The 22,382-nt window shown below is 44.3% G+C and overlaps 1 protein-coding gene across 4 annotated transcripts; it reads left to right on the plus strand.

Moving 5' to 3' along the window:
• The first annotated feature begins 851 nt into the window (after nucleotides 1-851).
• Nucleotides 852-21,796, plus strand: arid1aa (AT rich interactive domain 1Aa (SWI-like)). Of its 4 annotated transcripts, none has more exons than XM_052066732.1 (20): nucleotides 852-2,111; nucleotides 5,323-5,538; nucleotides 5,611-6,177; nucleotides 6,265-6,369; nucleotides 10,519-10,759; nucleotides 11,544-11,633; nucleotides 11,715-11,885; nucleotides 12,349-12,649; nucleotides 12,725-12,870; nucleotides 12,965-13,050; nucleotides 13,134-13,343; nucleotides 13,431-13,635; nucleotides 13,766-13,901; nucleotides 14,007-14,176; nucleotides 14,271-14,451; nucleotides 15,069-15,194; nucleotides 17,097-17,193; nucleotides 17,390-18,230; nucleotides 18,494-18,624; nucleotides 18,700-21,796. In XM_052066732.1, the coding sequence occupies exons 1-20, from the start codon at nucleotides 1,203-1,205 to the stop codon at nucleotides 20,542-20,544; spliced, it is 6,774 nt and encodes a 2,257-aa protein (XP_051922692.1). In that variant the 5' UTR covers nucleotides 852-1,202; the 3' UTR covers nucleotides 20,545-21,796. The 4 variants fall into 4 exon arrangements, with proteins under 4 accessions (XP_051922692.1, XP_051922690.1, XP_051922691.1 ...); XM_052066730.1 differs by having other exon boundaries at nucleotides 853-2,111; nucleotides 13,748-13,901; XM_052066731.1 differs by having other exon boundaries at nucleotides 853-2,111; nucleotides 6,265-6,360; nucleotides 13,748-13,901.
• The last annotated feature ends 586 nt before the right edge of the window (nucleotides 21,797-22,382 follow it).

Below are 22,382 nucleotides of genomic sequence, written 5' to 3' on the forward strand. Positions count from 1 at the left end.
ACATGTGATCAACTATGCCTCCTCATTGGTACCTCCTGCCTCCCCCCTACCCTCTCTCCATTTAGACCCAGATAGGAAGATGTGTGTCTGTGAAACATAGAAAGAGTTATCAAGTAACAAATGGAATTATAATCGCATATTTGATTTAAAATATACTTTTGTATGTTCGTACATTTCATCCGTTTAATCGGCAGTGAGCAGTCTTTAGCACACGCACACACTTCTCATTTCACCCCTCCCCTACTGATCTACGTTTCATGGATGCCACAGTCTTTGCTTTTACGGAGAATAAGAAGGCAAACACGCAAGAGTTGTCTGTTTTTTCCGTACTTTATGAAACTGTCCACGCTTGCCCTAACACCCTCCCCTCAATCCCTGTCACCCATGCTGCTAGATAAGGTCTGGCTGACTGTTGGTTCAATGTTATTGGGGTGAGAGAGGCAAAGAGCTGCCGCCTTGCTGTTCCCATCCCCCACGCTGCACAGCACTGAGACAGAGCGGGGAGGAGGGAGGGAAAAGAGGGAATGTGCATTGCTTCTCTATTGCTGCAAGGCTTCCTCCTTCTGCTGTGTGGGTTGCACGAATACAGAAAAAAAACATTGCGTTTAAAAAAACATGAAAACAGTCATATATTTGTGGCGACTAAAGGAAAAGTAAGGGTTTATTCAAACATGTGAGAAGACACCAGATATTATTTACACGATTTCAACAATGTGCATTATGTGTGATCGATTAAAATTTGGACAAAACTTGTATGGACGTTAAATAGTCCCCCCGCGTCATGTAAGATACTCGCACTAGGGAACAGTGGAGAAAAGACAATAAGGACGGAGGAGATCCGGTCCGTCCTTGCTTGCAGGGTGTAGTCCGGTCCGGGTTTTGCGCCCCCCGCTCGGCTCAGTAAAATGGCTGTATCTAACGAAGCCTCGTGTTGGTTGGGCTCGCTCCCTGCCTCTACCCGGGCTCAGTAACATAACTCCCACAACAATTTCTCTCGGTTTTTACGCATTGTATGGAGCGCCAACCAGCTCTCTAACCCACTCACGGAACCGGAACCAAGGGGTGGCAGCCGGATTCGGTCCGGTTCGCGGGTGGGGATGAATCGGCGCCGGGATAAATGGTTCTAAACAATTATTCATGTTCCATGCTAGCTTTTGATTGTGACTGACTCGCCGAAAGAGGGAGAGAGGTGGGGGTATATCATGGCCGCTCAGGTCGCCAGCGCCGCCACTCTGAACACAAGCCCGCCTTCCGAGCTCAAAAAGCCGGATCGAGAGCCCAAGGAGGACACGGTACCGGGGGAGAAGCAGTCCGACAAAAAGCAGACGGGATTGGAAGGGGAATCACCGTGCCGGGGGGATCTGCAGGACGGCGCCGACGTTGGAAATGCAGGAGGAGGAGGGGAGCCTGAGATGAAGAACGGCAATGGGAACCCGCCCAGAGCTAACAATAATAACCAGAATGACACCGTTGGACCGGAGGGAAACAATCACCCGGGTATGGTGCACCACCACAACGCCGCTTTCCCTCCACCGTCGTACGGATACAGTCAGCACTACAGTCGGGCCCCTTTTCATCAACATGGCGGACAACAAAGCCCTGGCATGGCAGCTGCTGCGGGTCCGGCCGTCCAACCCGGCAACATCATGGACCCTTACCAACCTAATTCGCACGACTTTTCCAACCACCAGTTCAACAGTTACAGCCCGTTCCCAAACAGGACTCCGTATCCGGGCCAGGCGTACGCTATGAACTCGCCTCGCAGTAGCCAGGCGCCGACAGCTGGGGGGCAGCCTGCTAAGCAGCAAACACCAGCGGGAGGACCCACGGCCATGGCTGGATCTTACAATAACCAGAGATATAACATTGGAAACCCACAGCCTACATCCACACCGACGCTCAATAAGCTCCTGACGTCCCCGAGCTCCACCCGGGCTTATTCCACCTACCCGTCGAGCGACTACACTAGCCAGGAGGGAGCTAGCAAGGGAGCAGCAGACATGGGCGCTAGCGGTCAGTACGGAGGCAGCAATCCGGCTTGGCAACAAAGAACCCATCACCCGTCGCCCATGAGCCCGGGTAGTGCCGGGCAACCGCTAGCTAGAAGCCAGGTAAAATCATACTACAACACGAGCGCCATGTCGTTTCCCCCCACGTCTCCTTCCCTCCTCCTAACTAGTTCACAACGTAGTAGGCCAGCCATTGTCTGCTACACTAGTTCGCTAAGACTCTAAAATGGCTGCCTGTCGTGTGTGTTTCCCAAATAAAAGCAGCCCGTAAAACAGTCGTTTTCCCGTCGGTTCGAACGATATAAACCGAGACGAGAGCGTGGCGCGATGACGAGGGAAGTCGTCGAAAGTATACGACGTTGAGGACTTTCGCGGAGCCACGAAGGCCGGACTTTGAGAACACTCGAATTCACATCGAGGGGCAACGGTTCGTTTCAACCAACCTAAGCATTGCCACGCACACCCAGCAAATTTGAAAAAACAGTTTGTGAGATATGATCACGTTTCAGTATACGTAAATATACTGTAACTCGATTCTTAAAGCCGTTAGTACAATCTAGACGTGTTAATTTTCCATGTTAATTTGGTGGCTCTGACGGAAGGAATGCTATATACACTCCCAATCGGGCTCGCTGTTAGATAAGTGGCCTCCTGCTTTTCTAGCTTCAAAGAAAAACATTTTAAACGGCGTTATAACATGTCACTAAAATGTCGTAAATGTTTGCAACGCGACCGCCTATTTGAGTGCGGCAGGGATGCGGTGTTTCATATGCTTGTTGTTGACCGTAAAGGGTCAGCAGGCTCGGGCCACATGAAGCGTGTTGCTGCAAGGCTGCAAGATTGCAGCGTGCAACAGGGATTTGAATTGTGGAGGTAAAATCGTGCTGTCAAAGCCAGGAGATAGTTGGTCTCGGGTTGACATGCTAGCTCCGATCTGATTGGCTCCTCAGCCGCGGCTCATGTGGCCATTTATAATTACATGTGATGCAAGGCAACAGTTGCTGATAAGAAGAGCATTGAATCATCTCAGGTCACCCGAGGTATTTCTGCCTGTCATTTTCTGCCTGTCATTTTTGGCTCCCGCTTTTCTCCCTAAACACTACATAATGTCGGCTCTGACCATTGATTCTATATGGTTTTTAATTAAGGTAATTTAATACAGATTCCCCTTAAAATCTTATATTTTGACCCAAAAAAGTTGATGGACCCTGGACCATTACAAGACTAATGGGAAGTAACAAACTGCATATACTGTAGTTTGCTACTGTGGTTCAGTAGATTTTCCCCACTTTTAAAAGAGTATCTGAACTTCATGGTCTTTATTTTGTCAAAATATGCCTCTTACTTTTTCCAACCTCTTTAGATGACATATGAATATAAAAGATGTAAATAGAAGAGAAGGAAAGTTGACCGTGGTTGATTGAGATCTTGGGGACTTTAACCTAGAGAAAACAGTCGCAATTGCATTGCGTAAAATCTTGAGGTAGCATTAGCAAGCTATAAAAAAATAGGCATTTTATGCAGATGGCAGTAGAAATGAATTCTGCCTTTTTGCCATTGCACCCACCCTTAGCAACTTTCAACCTATGACTTTTACTTCAGGAGTTGAATCAGTACAGTACTTCTATATTTGCCAAAGTCTATTTTGTTTCTTAACAGAAGTACAGTATCTGTACTTCTACTTAAGTGCAGTGTGAATACTTTTGGCACCTTTGCTTTACACTACATTCAGTCGATTTACACTACCGTTGTTAAGTTTGGGGTCACAGAGACATTTTTTTCTCCATGAATCCACCTGTTACATATTTACATCACTTAAAATGTCCTTATTTTTAAGGAAAACGTTTCACTAACAATGTCTACACTCAATTTGTGGTTAATTCAGAGATATCATCTTGGGGGGAAAAAACAGTACCGGTACTCTTTCAAAACAAGGAGTTTTCTAAGTGAGCCCAAGAATTTGAACAGTATTGTCTTTTTAAAGTATTGTGCCTTTTAGCAAAGCTACTGTAGTGTTCAGTTCCCATTGAAGCAAAAACTGCGAACAATGCAGCTGATTCAATCTTCTTTGCTTCTTGCTGCAACTTTAATTTGCATTTTAGTTCTTCCTCCTATTTCATGGATTATAGGATTATAGACAGATTTTCTAAAACATGGGGATATTAAATATTTGCATCGTTTTGATGAAATGAATAGTATATGCTTAACAAAAAGCTGCATTTTAGCCCCACCTGCAGAAATGTGTGCATGTAGCTGCTGTCTGGTTGGCATGCCACACAAGTTTGACTCCAAAGAATTACCCCCCCCCCCCCACATAAACCAATCAGAAAGCAGTCTACCATCTCTCACCCACCAAGGGAGTTTGTCTTATGCAGATTAGCCATGTGCTGCTTTTATTTATTTCAATTCGTCACTCGGCATTTGCAAAATGTCACGCAAGGTATGAAAGCAGAAAAAAACTGTTAAACGGATAAGGCTTTTCCTCAAGTGCGTTTTGGAATTCTCTTGCTATAATGTAATATGGCCTTTTTGGAGTGGTGGCGTTTCATTAAAAAAAAAAAGAAAAATATTTGCATCGAAATATGTTTGCTATCAGATCTTGAGTAAATCTGAGTTTATTCCCTTTTCACCCCTGCCTTGTTTGGAAAATACTTATTTAATTTTTCATGCCATTCATCAGGAGCCAAACTGCCTTCTCCGGGGATAAAAAACAAAACAAAAAAAACTTAAGACAAGGTTCAAAACAAGAACACAGCTGGGAAATATCTGTAGTTGAGCTGACTGATCTCTATTTGGAAGCAAATATATACACTGTTTACTTGTGAGAAAATCTTAAAATCGGTGAGGGGGGAAAACGTGAGAAATTAGTTCAAAAGATAAATCTTTGTTATTTTATGGCCTTTTCTGTGATGTCCAGAAGCACAATTGATATCACCTAATCTTTAACCATTAATACTTATGACATATAGTGATGAGCAGAAGAGTTAAATGAGTTTCCATTATATGGCAAACAAGTTCAATAAACCCTTTGCCACTCATACAACTGAATAAATTGGCTTCCTGCTAGTACAACAGCTTTGTGTTTATTACACAGGCCCATATTTCAGTTTGCGAGTAAAATGAGATGAATCATTTCAGCATTCATACTTTTTGTCACATAAGTTTGGTGGTGTTCTGTGAGATTCCATAATTGGTTTAATAAAGGCTGGGAAATACACTGGCATGTATAACTCAGCAACAAGGCATCTTACTTCCTGTAACTTTGCTGCATTTCATTTTGTTGCTGATTTGTTAACAATCTTGCGTCTTCTAGCCACCTGCTTCCATGGACCCAATGGCAAAAATGAGAGGGCAACCGTACGGTGCCAGTAGCCCGTACAGTCAGCAGTCGCAGCAAGGACCTCCCTCAGGGCAGCAGGGCCCTGGATATCCTGGCCAAGGATATGGCCCACCAGGTCCTCAACGATACCCACTTAGCATGCAAGGACGAACTCCCGGAACCATGGGTGGGATGCCCTATGGTCCACAGGTATACTGTTGGTTTGATTCTGTAATTTTGTTGTTGTTTTAAGTTGCGCTCTTAATGTTTCTTGTGTGCTAGATGGGGTCTTATGGACAGCAGGGACCAGGAGGATATGCTTCACAGGGCCAGGGCCCATATTATGGTCAGCCTGCTCAGGGTCCCCACCCAAGCCAGCATCAAACACCCTATTCTCAGCCCCAACCTGGACAACCAGGAGGTCAAGCACCTTACCCGGGGCAACCCCACCAGCCACCACCCTCGGCACCACACGTCCAAGGAGGAGCTCCTTATCAGCAGCCTCATATTGCCCCACAGTCCCAGGTTCCACCTCAAGGCCCCGCACAGCCTCAGCCAGCATATTCCCAAGCGTCAGCCCCTCAGTCTGGCCACTCTCCGTACCAACAGCAGGGACAAAGTGGTCAGACTCCCCAGCAGCCAAGTTCCCAGGCTCCCCCAGGAGCACAGGGACCGACCAACTACCCGACATCGGCGCAGCCGCCTCAGCAGTCCACCTCGCAGCAGCAACAGCAGTCGCAGACCCCCCAGCACTCACAAGGTCAATCTGGAGCATACCCACAGAACCCTCAGCAGCAGCAGCAAGCACAGCAGACACCTTATCAACGCTTTCCTCCTGCACAACAACAGGTGCGTCCCTCAGATGAGGATCATTGTAGTAATCTTTGTTTAGTTCACAAACATTTGCATCAGAGAATGTGTTGTCTTGTTATGCAGGAGCTACCACAAGACTCATTTCAGTCCAATGCTCCACCATCATCACAGCAAAAAGGTGGTCCAGACGATAGTCAGGGCCGTCCCTCCAGCCTTCCGGTCAGTCATGTATGCATCAAGGCTAGAATTTTTTCTCAACTTATTTCTCTTTTGTCCTTGTGTAAAATAATGTGATTCTGTGTGTGTTTTTAATAGATTCCCCCCAGTTCATTATTTATGGCATGTTTTATTTGTCAAATGCCAGGGAGATTTTCCTCCTCAAACCTTGATAACATAATAATAATCATAATACATTTTATTTATAAGCGCCTATCATATGCATTTGTCACTTAAATGATGCAGAAGCATCACGCAGAGTAACATTTTCCTTCTTCCTTCTCGGAACTAAATAGAAAAACCTCACATTATAACAGTTTAATCCTACACTGTTAAACTCTGGATACAATTGTAAATTTTATTTTCAGTTGAGGTTTTTTGACGCAACTCTTGTATTTGAGTTCATTTGTGCAGTTTTACATAAAGAGGTGGCTGGTTAGTCTGTGACTGCACAAGAAACAGAGGTGGGAATAATTTGCATATGTGCAAATCACAAGTAAGTCTCAAGTCGCCATCTTCAAGTCTCAAGCCAAGTCCCAAGTGACTGTTGGCGAAAGAAAATAATCAAGCAATCTGAGTCACCACCAAATTTCAATCAAGTCAAGTTATTATTTGTTTAAGACAAGTCCTAAGTCTAGTCATAAAATCTTGCACAGTCACAACACATGTTGTATTTACTGATTATACTACAAAAAACAGATTCTTTCTAAAAAAGAATGTAATATATAATTACGTCTCTAACCATGAAACGAAAAACAACTTGTACAATGAATGTCTACACTTCAGTTATTTAACTGAATGCGTGTTATTTTTACATATTAACGTTTATGAGTGGCATACTGTTAATGTGGTGACAAATAATGAAATAAGCTTAATGAGTGAGTAACCATGTACAAGCATCAAATTCATACGTATGTTGTTTCAGTTGCCAATCTGGTACCCAAATATCATTGGTGTGTGTACTGTAAATGTGTGAATGAAAGGCATGAACATTCGGCGCCTTGTAGATTGTTTCTTTTTGAAGGTGACATACATTAATTTAATGGGGCAATGCCACATAAAATATGGCGGACATGCCTATGACCAGAAAAGTACTGTGTGTATTTATGTATAGACGTTTATGCTTGAATAACGATTGCTGTTTTAGAGATATGGTTTAAAGATCACCATCTACATGATGTTTAATCTATCGCTTTATTGGGTTCTCAGTTAAATGCAGAACCCACATTTTTTGACCATCTATTGGTGAGTTAAACCGTCGAGCTAAACTAGCTAGCCATGGTTCACAGTAGTGATGTGAATCTCAGCACTGAGGAAGATTCGATACACATCTCGATGCAATGCGATACTTAAACGATACATGGAATTTTCTGGCGACACGATGTGATACGTTTCACAGTCTTCACGATGTGATACGACGTGATACACATTTAGTTCAAATCAACGCGATACGATACGATACAGTGCAATTTGCTGTGATATTGTGCAATTAAATATGATGCAATTACGCAAAGAAAAAAAGTTTAAAAAAAGATGGAATTCAGTATGGTATTACAAAAAGTAGACCACTTTATTCCTTATAAATAGTAGAACGTGTAAAACAACTTATTTAAGCCCTTTCACAATTGGGTTTTGTGCAAAAAAAATGTAAACAATTTGGTACCTGAGACTCACAGCTGTTGCTATAGTGTAAATACAAAGAGACTAATCACTGAGTGTCTTATATGAAATATCCATCTCCATAGGACAGAAAAAAATACAATTGAAACAATGTGGCAGTCACAGCCTCAAAGCTGCTGTGTGTATTGTAGCGTACACAGACCACTCTCACTGAGTGTCAAAATGAAATGTCCAAAAGAGTCATCCATATAGTTTTTCCTTGCGCGGTCACAGTGACCTGCAAGGGGACCCCCAAAATAAGAGGCGATTTATTTTTTTTTTCTGATCCTGACCTGGTTTGCCAAGAGTTTCTCCGGTGTCCAACGAGGAACTGGACGGGGAGGGGGCGGGAAACTTGTCGGTGATGTAGTGCCATCGTTTTAAGTGGTCTGCATATTTGTGGTGCTGCCGTTGTATGGCTTCGTAGTGCGACATTCTTTGCAAATTACGGAGCTTTTATCAATCTTTCCGTGTTTCTTTTCGAAGCCGTAGTATTTCCAAAAATAAGATCTGAATGTTGCGGAAGCATTAAATACAGTAGTTTCCTCGCTGCTGCTTGCGCGAACTTGCATAGTGTTTCGCTAGTTGTGTACTAGACTGTACATGACGCACGGCTACCGTCCGTATTCAAGACAAAACGCAAAACAATGATGGTGCATTCATTGCGCCTAGGAAAGGGCAGATAGGTGACGTTTAACATGAATAAAATTTTTTTTAAAAAAGGCTGATGAATAAAAAATAACAATCATAATAATAATAATATTTAAATGATGTGAAGGAAAATTGTAAATAGTACTGCGATTTATCCATTGTGTTCATATTGTATTTAATTGAAAGATGTTTGTTGTTGTTGTTTTTTTTTCTCTTTCTCCTTTCTTCTCTCTACATACATTCTTGCTGCTGGAGGCTGTAAATTTCCCCAGTGTGGGACGAATAAAGGATATCTTATCTTATCTTAAAACGGCGCTTATATCGGATTTTACCGATACCCACCAATGCATCGTGATGAATCTCGATTTCACCCGTCAATCGCGTCGTACCCAGTGAATGAGCCGATGCACTCGCATCGCGCACATGCGCATCGATGTATCGATTTATATCGATTATTTTCCACACCCTTAGTTCACAGATGAAAGGAACCGATGTAGATGTTGTCTCTTCTGTTCGAGTGATAAACCTTGCATGTCGCTTTTTTATTTTTCCCTATGTCATGAAATGGATCATCCTCAAATCCCAAACTGTTTCCATGCCTTTTTTCCCCCCCTCTCGACAATTCCATCGTCTTGCTGCAAGCAAGACGATGCTTTGCTTTTGCATCGAGCCATTTGCCATCGAGCTACTTTGGATGTACACACCCCATCACCTCGTTCCTGAAGAGTGCGTTTGGAGCACGTAGAGGGCATGGCTATCCATACGGAAAAGTCACAGTTGAAACGAACGGTTCGGACAGTTTTCCAACCAACCCACCCCAAGTTATGGTACTTGGCTGTACTTAAATGTTCTTAATCACATTTTTCTTACTGGTCTCAAACCAATGTTCGCATTGCGAGCTAAACTGTGAGGCAAGCAACCTGTCTGTGGGTTTTGTAATGTTGAATTAAGTTAGATGTTGTCGCTGTTGTGCCTTCATTCAAACGTTGCATTTTGCCATCCTATTTTTGCCAACGTCATCGCCAAAACAATCCATTAATTTGAATTGGCGATCTTCAGAGTTGCTTCAATAGCTATTGGTGTTAGGTTGCCACTTCTCACCAACAAGCGATGTTGACTGGGTTGCCAGGTTGGTGTAAATGAAATAAAAACCCAATTATTTTCTTTCGTTCTTGCTTTTGGGAGGAATATTCTGTTAAACTTCAGATTTCAAACTCTTAATAAGATGACTTATGTAGTTCAAGTGAAGTCACTTAGATATAAAGTCCAAAGACGAGTTATGTCATTCCCAGGTTTTTGTCAGAATCAGAATCAGAATCCTCTTTATTGGCCAAGTATGTAGAACACACAAGGAATTTGTCTCCGGTATAACACGCTGCACTAGTATCATCGTAAACAACAAAATCATTGAACCATTTTAGAGTATACCAGTAGTTTTGTAGTACCATTTTGTGGTGCAAGAAGAGTGACTATGTCAGTGACTGTTTAAGGAGTTAATGGCTAGAGGGAAGAACCTGTTTAAGTGTCTACTGGATTTGGTGCGCATGGATCTGTAGCGTCTGCCTGAGGGGAGTGGCTGAAAAACGTGGTGGGCAGGGTGCGGGGGATCCAGGAGGATTTTCCGTGCCCTTGTCTTGATTCTTGCAGTGTGCAAGTCCTCAAGAGTCGGTAGGGCGGTGCCAACGATTTTTTCTGCCGTCCTAACTGTCCGTTAGTCAAGTCATAAGTCCTAACAAATAGCACGTCAAGTCATATGAGTTGAGTCCTCCATCTCTGATGGAAAAAAAAAAAGAAGCAGGTTTCTAATCAGAATGTATGTGAATAACTCTGCTCTCCCTCGCATGTTTTTAGGACCTGTCGGGGTCCATTGATGATCTGCCTACTGGTACAGACGGTGCCCTGAGTCCTGGAGTGAGCACGCCAGGTGTTTCGAGCAGCCAAGGCGAGCAGAGCAACCCGGCTCAATCGCCTTTCTCACCTCACACGTCTCCCCACCTGCCTGGTATCCGAGGACCATCGCCATCCCCGGCGGGCTCACCCGCCAGTGCCAGTACACCTCGCACTGGGCAGCTGTCACCTGCCAACATGCCAGGTGGAGGTGGGCGCTTTTCTTCAATTCCAGAAACGAAACCTGCAATAAATCTCTCCATATCTGTATTCAAGATGAACATTGTATTTACCATAATGGTTTCATTATGGTTCATTACTTCCAGCTAACTTTGTTTTGATGTAAAATAGAATCTTGTAAACGCGACCCGTTGGTCCAGTGGTTAGCGCGTCGACCTCACAGTGCAGAGGTGCTGGGTTCAATTCCAGCGCCGGCCTAGCTGTGTGGAGTTTGCATGTTCTCCCCGGGCCTGTGCGGGGTTTCTCCGGGTACTCTGGTTTTCTCCCACATTCCAAAAACATGCATGGCAGGCTCATTGAACACGCTAAATTGTCCCTAGGTGTGAATGTGAGCGTGGATGGTTGTTCGTGTCTGTGTGCCCTGCGATTGGCTGGCAACCGGATCAGGGTGTCCCCCGCCTACTGCCCGAAGAACGCTTCGATAGGCTCCAGTACCACCCCCCCAACCTTTGGGAGGATAAGCGGATCGGAAAATGGATGGATGGATTGATAGAATCTTGTACATTGTCTCATCATCATCACATTTTTTTATCCATTGTTTTTGTATGAGTTTGTGCCTTGCAGTAAATATAGATATCGTGTCAAAAACCTGGAGGAGGCCTTGTTTTGTTTTCTTTGCCCCTTAAATTGTCAGAATGTACGTGCCATATGAGCTGAAACGCTGCTTTCAGCCACATTAATAGTTAACCAAGTAATTACATGAATTTTGTTCAAATGCAGGTTGACCTAACTTCAAGATTGTTTTCCAGGCAATCAGATGCCTCCAAGACCATCAAGTGTGCAGTCAGATGGTAGTCTTCACCCTGGCATGAGCCAGTCTCCTCTGGCTCCAGACCGAGGTACACTTGTGTATCATGGGGTATAATTCCGTTTACCATTGCTTATTCCGAACAAGCCCTTCTCTTCTTTCACCACTTTAGGATTTATGCAGAGAAACCCTCAGATGCCCCCTTATGGTTCCCCACAGTCAGCCTCTGCATTGTCACCACGCCAGTCCTCGGGGGGACAAATGCATCCTGGGATGGGTCCATATCAACAGAATAACTCCATGGGTGGATATGGACAACAGGGGGGACAGTATGGCCCCCAGGGTGTGTATTTCTCTTTACCGTTTTTATTTATTCATTTTTACCAATAATTTTCCTGTTGGAAAAAAACATGTTGGTTGTTTTTCATCATTACATAAGGCTTGTCTTGACATAATGAAGTGCCATTTTGAAGTTTGTGTACATTTCTCATATGAAAAAAACAATTGGCTACATCCCTCCAGCAAAGAGGCACAGCATAGCAAGCTATCACTGCTCCCTCCCTCTAACTCTGTTGCTGCTATTAATAGCTGTGAAGCAGAAAGTCAGCTGACGTAGCAGACCCTCCTGTCAGTAGAGCTCAGACTGTGACGAAGGCTTGTTGCTCAGGGAACGTAGCTCTCACTGCTAACACACTGTAGAAAGAAAAGTGTGACTCACAAAGCAAAAATAATTATTTGTAGCTTTAGTTTTCAAACACAGAATTCGTTTAAATGATTTTTTTTTTTGCGTGTCAAATTTGCTTTAGGTTATCCTCGCCAACCCGGCTATGGTAACATGCCCAATGCCAATTATCCTGGGACGGGCATGGGTCCAATGGCGGGTCAAGGTGGGGGACAACCATACGCTGGCATGCCGCCAGGAAGGATGCCGCCAAATCAAATGGGAGCGCGTCCATATGGTCCCAGCATGGGTCCCAACATGGGCCCTAACATGGGCAACATGCCATCCCAGGTTAGCTCAGCGATGTGCCCCCCTCCAGGCATGAACAGGAAACCACAGGATCCTGCGGCCATGCAGCACCCGGGCTCTAATTCATTGCACAACAGGTTGGTTCATGCTCCAGCCGACTTGCTTTACTTTCAACGGTTATGCCATTATTCCGATTGTTTTTCCACATCTAGGATGTCTGGTTATCCTAACATGCCCCCAGGCATGATGGGCTCTGGGCCTCCGTATGGTCCTTCTATGAACAGCATGCCTGGAATGATGAACACCCAAGGTGGATCCCCCTATCCCATGGGGCCAAACATGGCCAACAACTCAAGTGGTACATTTTATAGCTTGGTTGCACTTTGATACCTTGAGCCTTTTGTTCTTTAAAGGTCAATCAATGAATGTATTTTCAACTGAAATGTGTCTAGGTATGGCTCCTAGTCCAGAGATGAACAATAAAATGAATAACAAAGTAGATGGAAGTGGAACACCCAAGCCGGAGCCCAAATCCAAGGTAAACTCACAATTGTTGGTTGAAAAAGGGTTTTTGATAACAAATGTGCTGAACAGGTTTTCCACTTCTCTCCAACAAAACAGAAATCAAATTCCTCTACGACGACCAGTGAAATGATAACGCGTCTGTATGAGTTAGGACCGGAACCTGAAAGAAAGATGTGGGTGGATCGTTATTTGGCTTTTATCGAGGAGAAAGCCATGGGCATGACCAACCTGCCTGCAGTGGGACGCAAACCCCTTGACCTCTTCCGGCTGTATATATCAGTAAAGGATATTGGAGGAATGGCACAGGTAATGCCGAGTGTGCATCTTTTCAATTTGAATATAATTCATGTGGATTGTCGACCAGATTATGATTCATTGTTGTATGTGTCTCAGGTGAATAAAAACAAGAAATGGCGAGATTTGGCCACGTCCTTGAATGTAGGCACATCCAGCAGTGCTGCCAGTTCTTTGAAAAAACAGTACATCCAGTGTTTGTATGCCTTTGAGTGTAAAATCGAGCGTGGTGAAGATCCTCCTCCGGAGATATTTACAGATAACAAGAAGAACCAAACTGCAAAGGTCCAGCCCCCCTCACCAGGTTAGTGCTACAATTGAACATTTTCTTTCTAAAATCAAAGCAATTCCATTTTATTTCTATGTCATTACATTAATGTGCCATATCTGTCTGCTTCTCTACTTTCAAACTGAAGCGTCCCTCTGCTCCACAGCTGGGTCAGGCTCTCTGCAGGGCCCTCAGACTCCCCAGTCGACCAGCAGTTCTATGGCTGAGGGTGGAGACTTAAAACCTCCAACCCCAGCCTCCACTCCTCATAGCCAGATGGCCCCTATTCCACCTGGTTCCAGGTGACTTTCCCATAACACTATTACAAAGCTGCAACTTGACATTTAAATGGGTTATAACTCTAAATCTCCCGCCCCACCCCCCTCTCCCCCCTCCCCCCTTCTTAGAAGCAGTGTTAACCTGCAAGACCCCTTTTCTGAAGGTAGTGACCCTGCTTACCCACGTAAAAACATGACACCCAACTCTGCCTATCAGTCTGGCATGAGCACCCCAGAAATGCAGGGGCGCCTGGGTCCCTACGAACCCAACAAGGACCCGTTTAGCAACATGAGAAAAGGTTGGCACATTGAATAGGTCATAAATTGATTCCCTAATGACAACTGCTGAGTTAATTTGCACTAAACGGGCTTTAATTCTGAATACATCTTCAGTCGGGGAGCAGTTTCTTCCTGCTAACCAGGGCCCCAACAGCGGGGTGGGCGACCAGCAGCAGCAACCGCCACAACAGCAACAGCAGCAGCCACCATTCAACCGAGGACCACCCGGGGCCATGGGCACAATGCCACTGGGACCCAGACAACAGTATCCTTATGGACCAGGCTACGACAGGAGGTAAGACATTCTGGTTGGTATTTAGAATTTTAAAGGTCATTAAACCCAGTTAATGAGAACTCAAGGCTAATTTCCTTTGTGGGTCAGGGAAAGATATGTAATTAATACTTCATCTTAAATTGACAAAGGGGTTTTCTTCTTTCCCCCTCATTTGTTTTAATGGCCTCTTGAGTCATTATAGTGCTTTGAAAAAAATCCTGCACAAAAGTGCGTGTGCAAGTGTGTGGGTGTATGTGTGTGCACATATACTGTGTATGTATGTAATATTTGCGACTAAAAATGTAGGTTACCCGATAGGAAAGAGCCAATGCGTTTTATTAGAACTTGTTAGACTTACTGACTTTTGAAGGAAGAGTTTTTGTTGTTGTTTTGTTGGAACCTATTAATTGTGTTGTATTAATTCTTTTTAATGTAAATTGGAATTGCGTTTTTATGTATGAAAAGTGCTATCTAAATAAAGTTTAAAGGATTTTTTTGGGTACACTATGCAAATCCAATGTTGACTGTAGTTAAAAAAAGGATTTGAATTTCCATCCATCTCATTCTCTGTTGTATTTTCATACATATATCCATGTTCTCAATAATTCAGATGTTCAATGGTGATTGTTCTTTCCCAGAACTGAGCCAGGAATGGGTCCAGAAGGCAACATGGGATCTGGTGCTCCCCAGCCAAACTCTATGATGCCTGCCAATGCCGACACTGGGATGTATTCACCGAATCGCTTCCCGCCACAGCAACCACGGTTGGTTAACAGAATCGCTTTATCTCTAAAGCATTATTTTTTAAAATTTTGAATAACGTGTTTGTCCCAAATTCATCCTTTATCAACGGGTCTAGTTTAATCTGATCCGTGCAAAGGAATATTATGGCGACATTGAAAAAAAAAATACACTTCTTATCTAAAGCAGTAGTATTTGGAGAATCAAGTGTATGCTTTTGATAAAAGTAGTAATCTTCTAAGAGCGAAGTTTTATTTTTCGAGCAATGGGCATATCCGTGTAGGATTTTTAAAAAACTGTTGTTGCTTTTTAAAGCGCATATTATTCATCTCCCTGATAAATATTTATTTCCCAGCATCTCTGCTAATGCGAATTTATGCAGGTCTCTTTCAACATTTCTTTTTCACAAATCTCTGGATTTAAACTTACGATTTACGTCTGCGCGCATGAAAATGTAAAGTAATTTATGTAACGAGAGAGCAACCACTTGCATTGTATGTAGTGAATTAAAAAATGCATGAAGCAGAAGTTGAATAAAGACAGTAATGAATGTATCAATTCTATGTGGGCGCATAGAAAAACAAGAAAATATATGCGGGTGCACAGTGATATCAAGATTCCCACATGAGAATACATTCTTATGAGTGGAAGGTGTTTGCTTGCAGTTTAAATGATGACCATGTCAAATTATTTTTCGGTACATGTTTAAAATGAAAAACTCACATCAACTTGAGTTAATCAGGATGAGGACTTTGATGTGTTTGTGTCAACATTGCCTGTGTGGCTTTGTCACCATTAAATTTCATGAGATGAACATTTACTACTTTCCAAATCATCTGCCCCTAAATCCTCTATTACCACTCCTAAAATTTCAGGTTAGGGGCCACTGTGGTCCTTTTAAAAACATTTGGGTGGGGGGGGGGGGGGGGGGTTAGAGTAATATTTAACTATATTCATACTGTAATTTCATCTGTAACTGTGGCTGGAAAAGCCTAGTAAGGAGAGTCTGTTGAGGAATGAGAACAGTCACTAAATGCGGCAATCATTGTTAACTGACTTTCAAATCTCCACAAACTTTTTTTTTTACTTTTTCTCTCTTTGTTACTGTGATGTTATAACTACAGTGACCCCGGCAGTCCGCTTCATACTTGACAAGATCGCCATGTTATTTGTGATTCAATAAACGGTGATACAGTTTCTGTGGCTCCCAGAACTCCTAATAATAACACCGGGGTTTCTGTTTTCCGTTTTGCGAGGGCAAGTCGCCTACTGAGCAAGTCTGAGTTGTTGGCTATTTTTTGATTGATTGATTGATTGTATTTTATTTGCTCTGTTCCGTTGTTCAGTCGCATAATACTTAACACTCAAGTACCGGTACTAATGTCGAGTGGGGGGGGGGGGGGGGGGGCTTGTGTGGCCCTGAATTTGAGTATTTTATTTTCAGCATTAAAAGAAATGTATATTGTGAAATAGCACATAAATAAATAGATATCGTCGCATGACATGTCTTCTAAATTAATATGGCCATATTCTCTAGACTACTCAGAGAGGATTCCAAAATATAAATACTTCATGTAAAATAGAGATAAAGCATCACACATTACATATGGCATTAAATATATATAATACAAATAATTCTTTCAGACAGCTGACTGCGGAGCAGTATATTTTTAATCATTGTGACTTAACAATAGTCATGCATCCAGTAATTTATGTAGAATTCATGCAATTTTCCCAGGGTTTTAAATTATTTTTAAATGTTAGTCTTTACATTTATCTTGGACTTTTTTGTATTAAGATAACCTTTATCCTTTACATCATGAAATAAACATACACTCCTGACTGTCAGTCAAGCTTGATATTGACATAACGGTATACTTTGATATTTTCATGGCCAAGCTAATATTGCAATGTGATATTTGCAGACATGATTCCTATGGTAATCAGTATCCTGGACAGGGAACGCCCCCTTCTGGCTCCTACCCTAATCAGCAGCCTGGAATGTACCCACATCAACAGCAGGTAACAACATCTGCGCTGTGCTAACAGACATCTCGATACACTGAAAGCAAATCTAATAATGCTCGTTTTAGCGGGTTTTTTAAAATTCAATAAGTTAGATTGAATGTGTGACTGTGCGCTCTTGTTTCTAAATGTTCAATTTGTACAAGAATTGTGTGAATTTTCTCACATACCGGTCATCTCATTCAATGTGTAGGGCTACAAACGTCCTGTGGAAGGAGGCTACCCTCCTTCAAAACGTCATGAGTCAGAGTACAGTGGGCCTTTCCCAGGGGGACAACCACCACCACAGCAACAACAGCAAGGCGGTGTCCCGGCACCCTCTTCGGGACAGCAAGAGCCATACAATCAATATAGCGGCAGCGGAGCTTACCCGGGCTCTGACCGGCGTCCTCCCGGCCCAGGCAATCAGTTCCCATTTCCCTTTGGCCGTGAACGGATGCAGGGAGCGGCCGGGCCCAATTCTCAGGCCGCCATGGCCCCTCAGATGATGCAGTCAGGCCCAGAAGGCCCTCAAGGGGGCATGTGGCAAGGCCCGCGAGACATGAACTATCAGAACTACCATGGCAGGCAGGGTGGCCCTGGGGGCCCGACTCAGGGATCGGGTTACCCTGGGATGACCCGCTCTGAAGAGATGATTTCGTCAGAACAGCGCATGAATCATGACAGCCAGTGGGGTGGTCAGATGGGCCCACGGCAGCCTCCCTATGGTCCCGCTGGGCCAGGTCAACCGATGACTCGTTCTGTGCAGTCCAACTACCAGCCACCTCAGGGCGTGCAGAACCACATTCCACAAGTATCCAGCCCAGCCTCCATGCCACGCCCTATGGAGAGTAGGACATCGCCAAGTAAATCCCCCTACATGCATGGAGTGATGAAAATGCAAAAGGCCGGCCCTCCTGTGCCTGCGTCACATATAGTACCCACCGCAGCGCAGTCACCCTTAATCAGACGAGACATGCCTTTCCCCATTGGCTCTGTCGAAGCTTCCCATCCCGTTCTAAAACCACGCCGCAGGCTCACCATGAAAGATATTGGTAAGACCTCCCTGCCAGGTTGTTTCTGTTCAATTTTCCGTGTGCAGTTTGCATTCATTCTCTGTGCTCATGTGGCTTTTTCTGCTCAATGCATTTTCAGTTAATGAGATTCACAAATGAAATGGTAAATGATTGCTAGTCATCAATCTCTGCCTCGGCCTAAGGTCCAGCACACTTCACCCCATGTCATAAGACTAAAAGACGAATGAATCTCAGAGAGTGTTATGTGCTAATCAGGTTTGTTTTTGTTTTCAAATCCTTAGGAACCCCAGAAGCCTGGCGAGTCATGATGTCATTAAAGTCCGGTCTATTAGCTGAAAGTACCTGGGCTTTAGATACAATCAACATTCTTCTCTATGATGATGGCAGTATTTCTACCTTTGATCTCAATACGGTGAGACGTTTTCTGCTTTGTCATACTTCTGCCACATATGGTGTCTAATATTTTGTCTTGTCTCTTTCCCGTTAGTTGCCTGGCCTACTCGAGTTGGTTGTTGAGTATTTCAGACGTTGCCTCATTGAGATCTTTGGAATTCTGCGGGAATATGAGGTGGGCGACCCCGGCCAGAAAACGCTACTTGATCCTGAAGCCTTGAAAGAACTCGTGGGTGGCATAGAAGAAGAGGAGCCGCATATAGAAGATGCTGATCTGGAGGAAGAAGATGATGTGGATGAGGAGGAACAAGGCACGGAAAGGCCACCTCATATAAAACAGGAGGACGAGCATAAGGAATGTTCCGAGTCACGAAAAAGAGACATGAAGGCCGGCGATGAGCACAGACAAGATGAGGGATCGTCATCTGACCAAACTGACTCATTGGCGTCGTCATCGGCCCAGGACAAACCTAAACAGGGCAGCAAGTTCGATAAGTTTCCTCTAAAGCTGGTACGAAAGAGAAATCCATTTGTTTCTGCACAGACAAACAATCATGGTAAGGCGCAGGAATTTGACAGCGGATTGCTTCACTGGAGTGCCGGAGGAGGAGACTCAACGGAGCACATTCAGACACATTTTGAACCCCGTAAAGACTTTTTGGAATGCAGACAACGAATACCTGTGCCCCAAAGTGTGCTGAAAAGGCGAATCCGTGAAGATTTCCTTGATTATAGTTTGCCGGCAGAAGAGGAGAAAAAGAATGAGGATGAAGACAGGTCAAAGGAGACATACTCCTCAGGGAAAGCGACTGTGTCAGAGAACAGCGCCGCCCTCACTAATGAGGAGAACAAATCGGAGTCAAAAACGGCTGAGCAAAGTCACCAGAATAACAACAGACCCATTCCGTCTGTTATGAGTGTTATAACGCATCAGGTCACCGCCATCCTGGAGGATGAGCCTCACAGTAAAGATGAGGGGCCACTCATCTCACTAGCAAACTGGCAGGATTCCTTGGCTCGGCGCTGTGTTTGCATCTCCAATATCATACGCAGCCTCTCCTTTGTTCCAGGAAATGACCACGAGATGTCCAAACATCCAGGGCTGCTGCTCCTACTAGGGCGCCTCATACTTCTCCACCACCGGCACCCTGAACGCAAACAGGCCCCGCTCACCTACGAGAAAGATGAGGATACGGAAGAAGGTACGGGCCAGAGGGACGAATGGTGGTGGGACTGCTTGGAGCTCCTGAGGGAAAACACGCTGGTCACCTTGGCAAACATCTCGGGCCAGCTGGACTTATCCGTCTACCCCGAGAGTATCTGCCTGCCTCTGTTGGATGGCCTTCTCCACTGGGCGGTCTGCCCTTCAGCTGAAGCCCAGGACCCCTTCCCCACCTTGGGTCCGCACAGCGCTTTGTCCCCTCAGAGACTGGTCCTGGAGACGCTGAGCAAGCTCAGCATCCAAGACAACAACGTGGACCTCATCCTGGCCACCCCGCCGTTCAGTCGATTGGAGAAGCTCTACGGGAATCTCGTGCGGCTGGTCGGAGAGAGGAAAGTGGCTGTCTGCAGGGAGATGGCCGTGGTTCTGCTGGCCAACCTGGCCCAGGGTGATACTATGGCAGCCCGGGCCATCGCCGTTCAGAAAGGCAGTGTGGGCAACTTGCTGGGCTTCCTGGAGGATAGTCTGGCGGCCACCCAGTTCCAGCAGAGTCAGAGTTCTTTTGTACACCTGCAGGGGATGCACTTCGAGCCCACCAGCCCGGACATGATGAGGCGGGCTGCCCGGGCACTGCACGCGTTAGCCAAGGTGGATGAGAACCACTCAGAGTTCACACTACATGAGTCCCGGCTGCTTGACCTTTCGGTGTCTCCCCTCATGAACTCGCTGGTTTCTCACGTTATCTGTGATATCCTCTTTTTGATCGGCCAGTCCTGACAGCTGTAGGGAGCCGTGGCTCCTCTTTTCTGGGAGGGGAGGGGGGTGGGGGCGTTGTCCTTACCCTCCTTCTTCCTCTGTATCCTGGCTTGTGTGTAACAGGGCAACGAACGTTTAAAAGTGACTCTTATTTATGAAAACCTTCAGATTCCATTCTCTGAGCCCTCTTTAGGGAATCCTTGCTCCTAGACTGTTGTCACAGAGCTCTGCTGGATTACACAACAGAGAGAAGCCACACCAAGTGACACTACTTGCGAATTAAATGCCAACTGGAGAGCAGAGCGCCGCCACAGTTGGGTAACTGTTCTGCAATTGGGACGGGGTGGGGTGGGGAGGAATACTTTTTAATAAAGATAAATAAATGAAATAAATAGCTGAAAAACAAAAACTGTAACCAAAGTTGCTGTCTCGTTTACAGTGAGTTTGGGAGACGCAGTGTGCCCTAAGCGCTCCCCTGGAGGGCACAATGAGTCTGTAACTGGTTGCGTTCAGAGGTGAAGCAGACTGACAAAAGTGGCCTACTGGTTCTAGTTGCTGTAGTTGGCCTATCACCTGGCAGCCAAATGCTGTCAATAGACACCTTCACCGGGGAGGCCTGTGCAGTGTGCAGTATAGATTGTAGGACATTTTCTGTACAATACTGCTCTTAAGTGACAGCGTTCTGTTTCACATCGAAGCGGACGATGCAGCGCGACTTGAGTTTGGAGGTCCTTATAGTTTGGTGTTAAAACAGAAAATGGCTTTCTTCCCCAAAGTATCAAGAACACCCTTACCTCCTCTTATCCCTTGATTGTATGAATACCCTTATGAAAAGAAATCACCTCTTTGGACTGGTTTTCAACTTCAAATACAGCTTTGCTGTGGTGTATATATATATAATGTTGTACATTACACTTCTTTCCGTGTCTGTCTGTCTGTGTCACTATTCTCACACGTATTATTGGTGAGGGATGGAGGCTGACGGCAACCTCCACTTCCTGCTGAATAGACCCACTCTGGTCTCCCCACAGCTCTGTAGTGCAACAGACACGGCTCCGACCTGTTGTTCCTGGTACAACACAAACTAGATGAAGTACACATTTGACAATTTTTCTTCAATCATGGGTTCTTCATATTTGTATTTCAGACTATGTAGCTAAGACATGTAAATTCCCCCTTCTCCCCTTTTTGGCTCAATGAATATCATTTATTCAGTATGAAATCTTTATACTATATGTTCCACGTGGTCAGAATAAATGTACATTAAATCTTCCTAAGCTGTTTCATGTTTTGTCATCCGATGATTCCCTCTTTGAACTGCAATTCTTGATGTCCACATTATTTCAACACATAAAGTCCGTGAACCTCAAAATCTTAAAGCAGTACAACATGCAATCACTGTTTAAAATGGCAGCAGCAGTCTTCATGATAGTGCTTACTGGAAGATGATGTAGTTTTCCCTCCTCCCTAAATAAATACAACTGGTTTCAATCTGTACCTAAATAAAATCATACAATACATGATTCAAATTCTTTATTCAACAGACAAGTTAAACATCATTTGTCAGTGTTTGGATTATACATTATCTTGGAATGATTTTACTTTACTGCAAACCAGTGATTGCCAAATATTAACAAATTAAACATACCTTTGTTTCCCCAATAAGATTAATCAAGAACTAAATATAGAAAGGAATCCTCATGATCCAAAAGCACACCGCATCAGCTTTTAAAATTTCTGATGCAATTTTAGGGTTTTGTGACTATGACATTTCTCCCATGTCTCTGAAGTGTGTTGCAGAGATGCTACTGTATCTATATGGAAAAGAACAAATTATCCAAAGCATACCACATTTATCT

Source organism: Hippocampus zosterae, chromosome 5 (assembly GCF_025434085.1).
Source record: "Hippocampus zosterae strain Florida chromosome 5, ASM2543408v3, whole genome shotgun sequence".
Taxonomy (NCBI): Eukaryota; Metazoa; Chordata; class Actinopteri; order Syngnathiformes; family Syngnathidae; genus Hippocampus; species Hippocampus zosterae.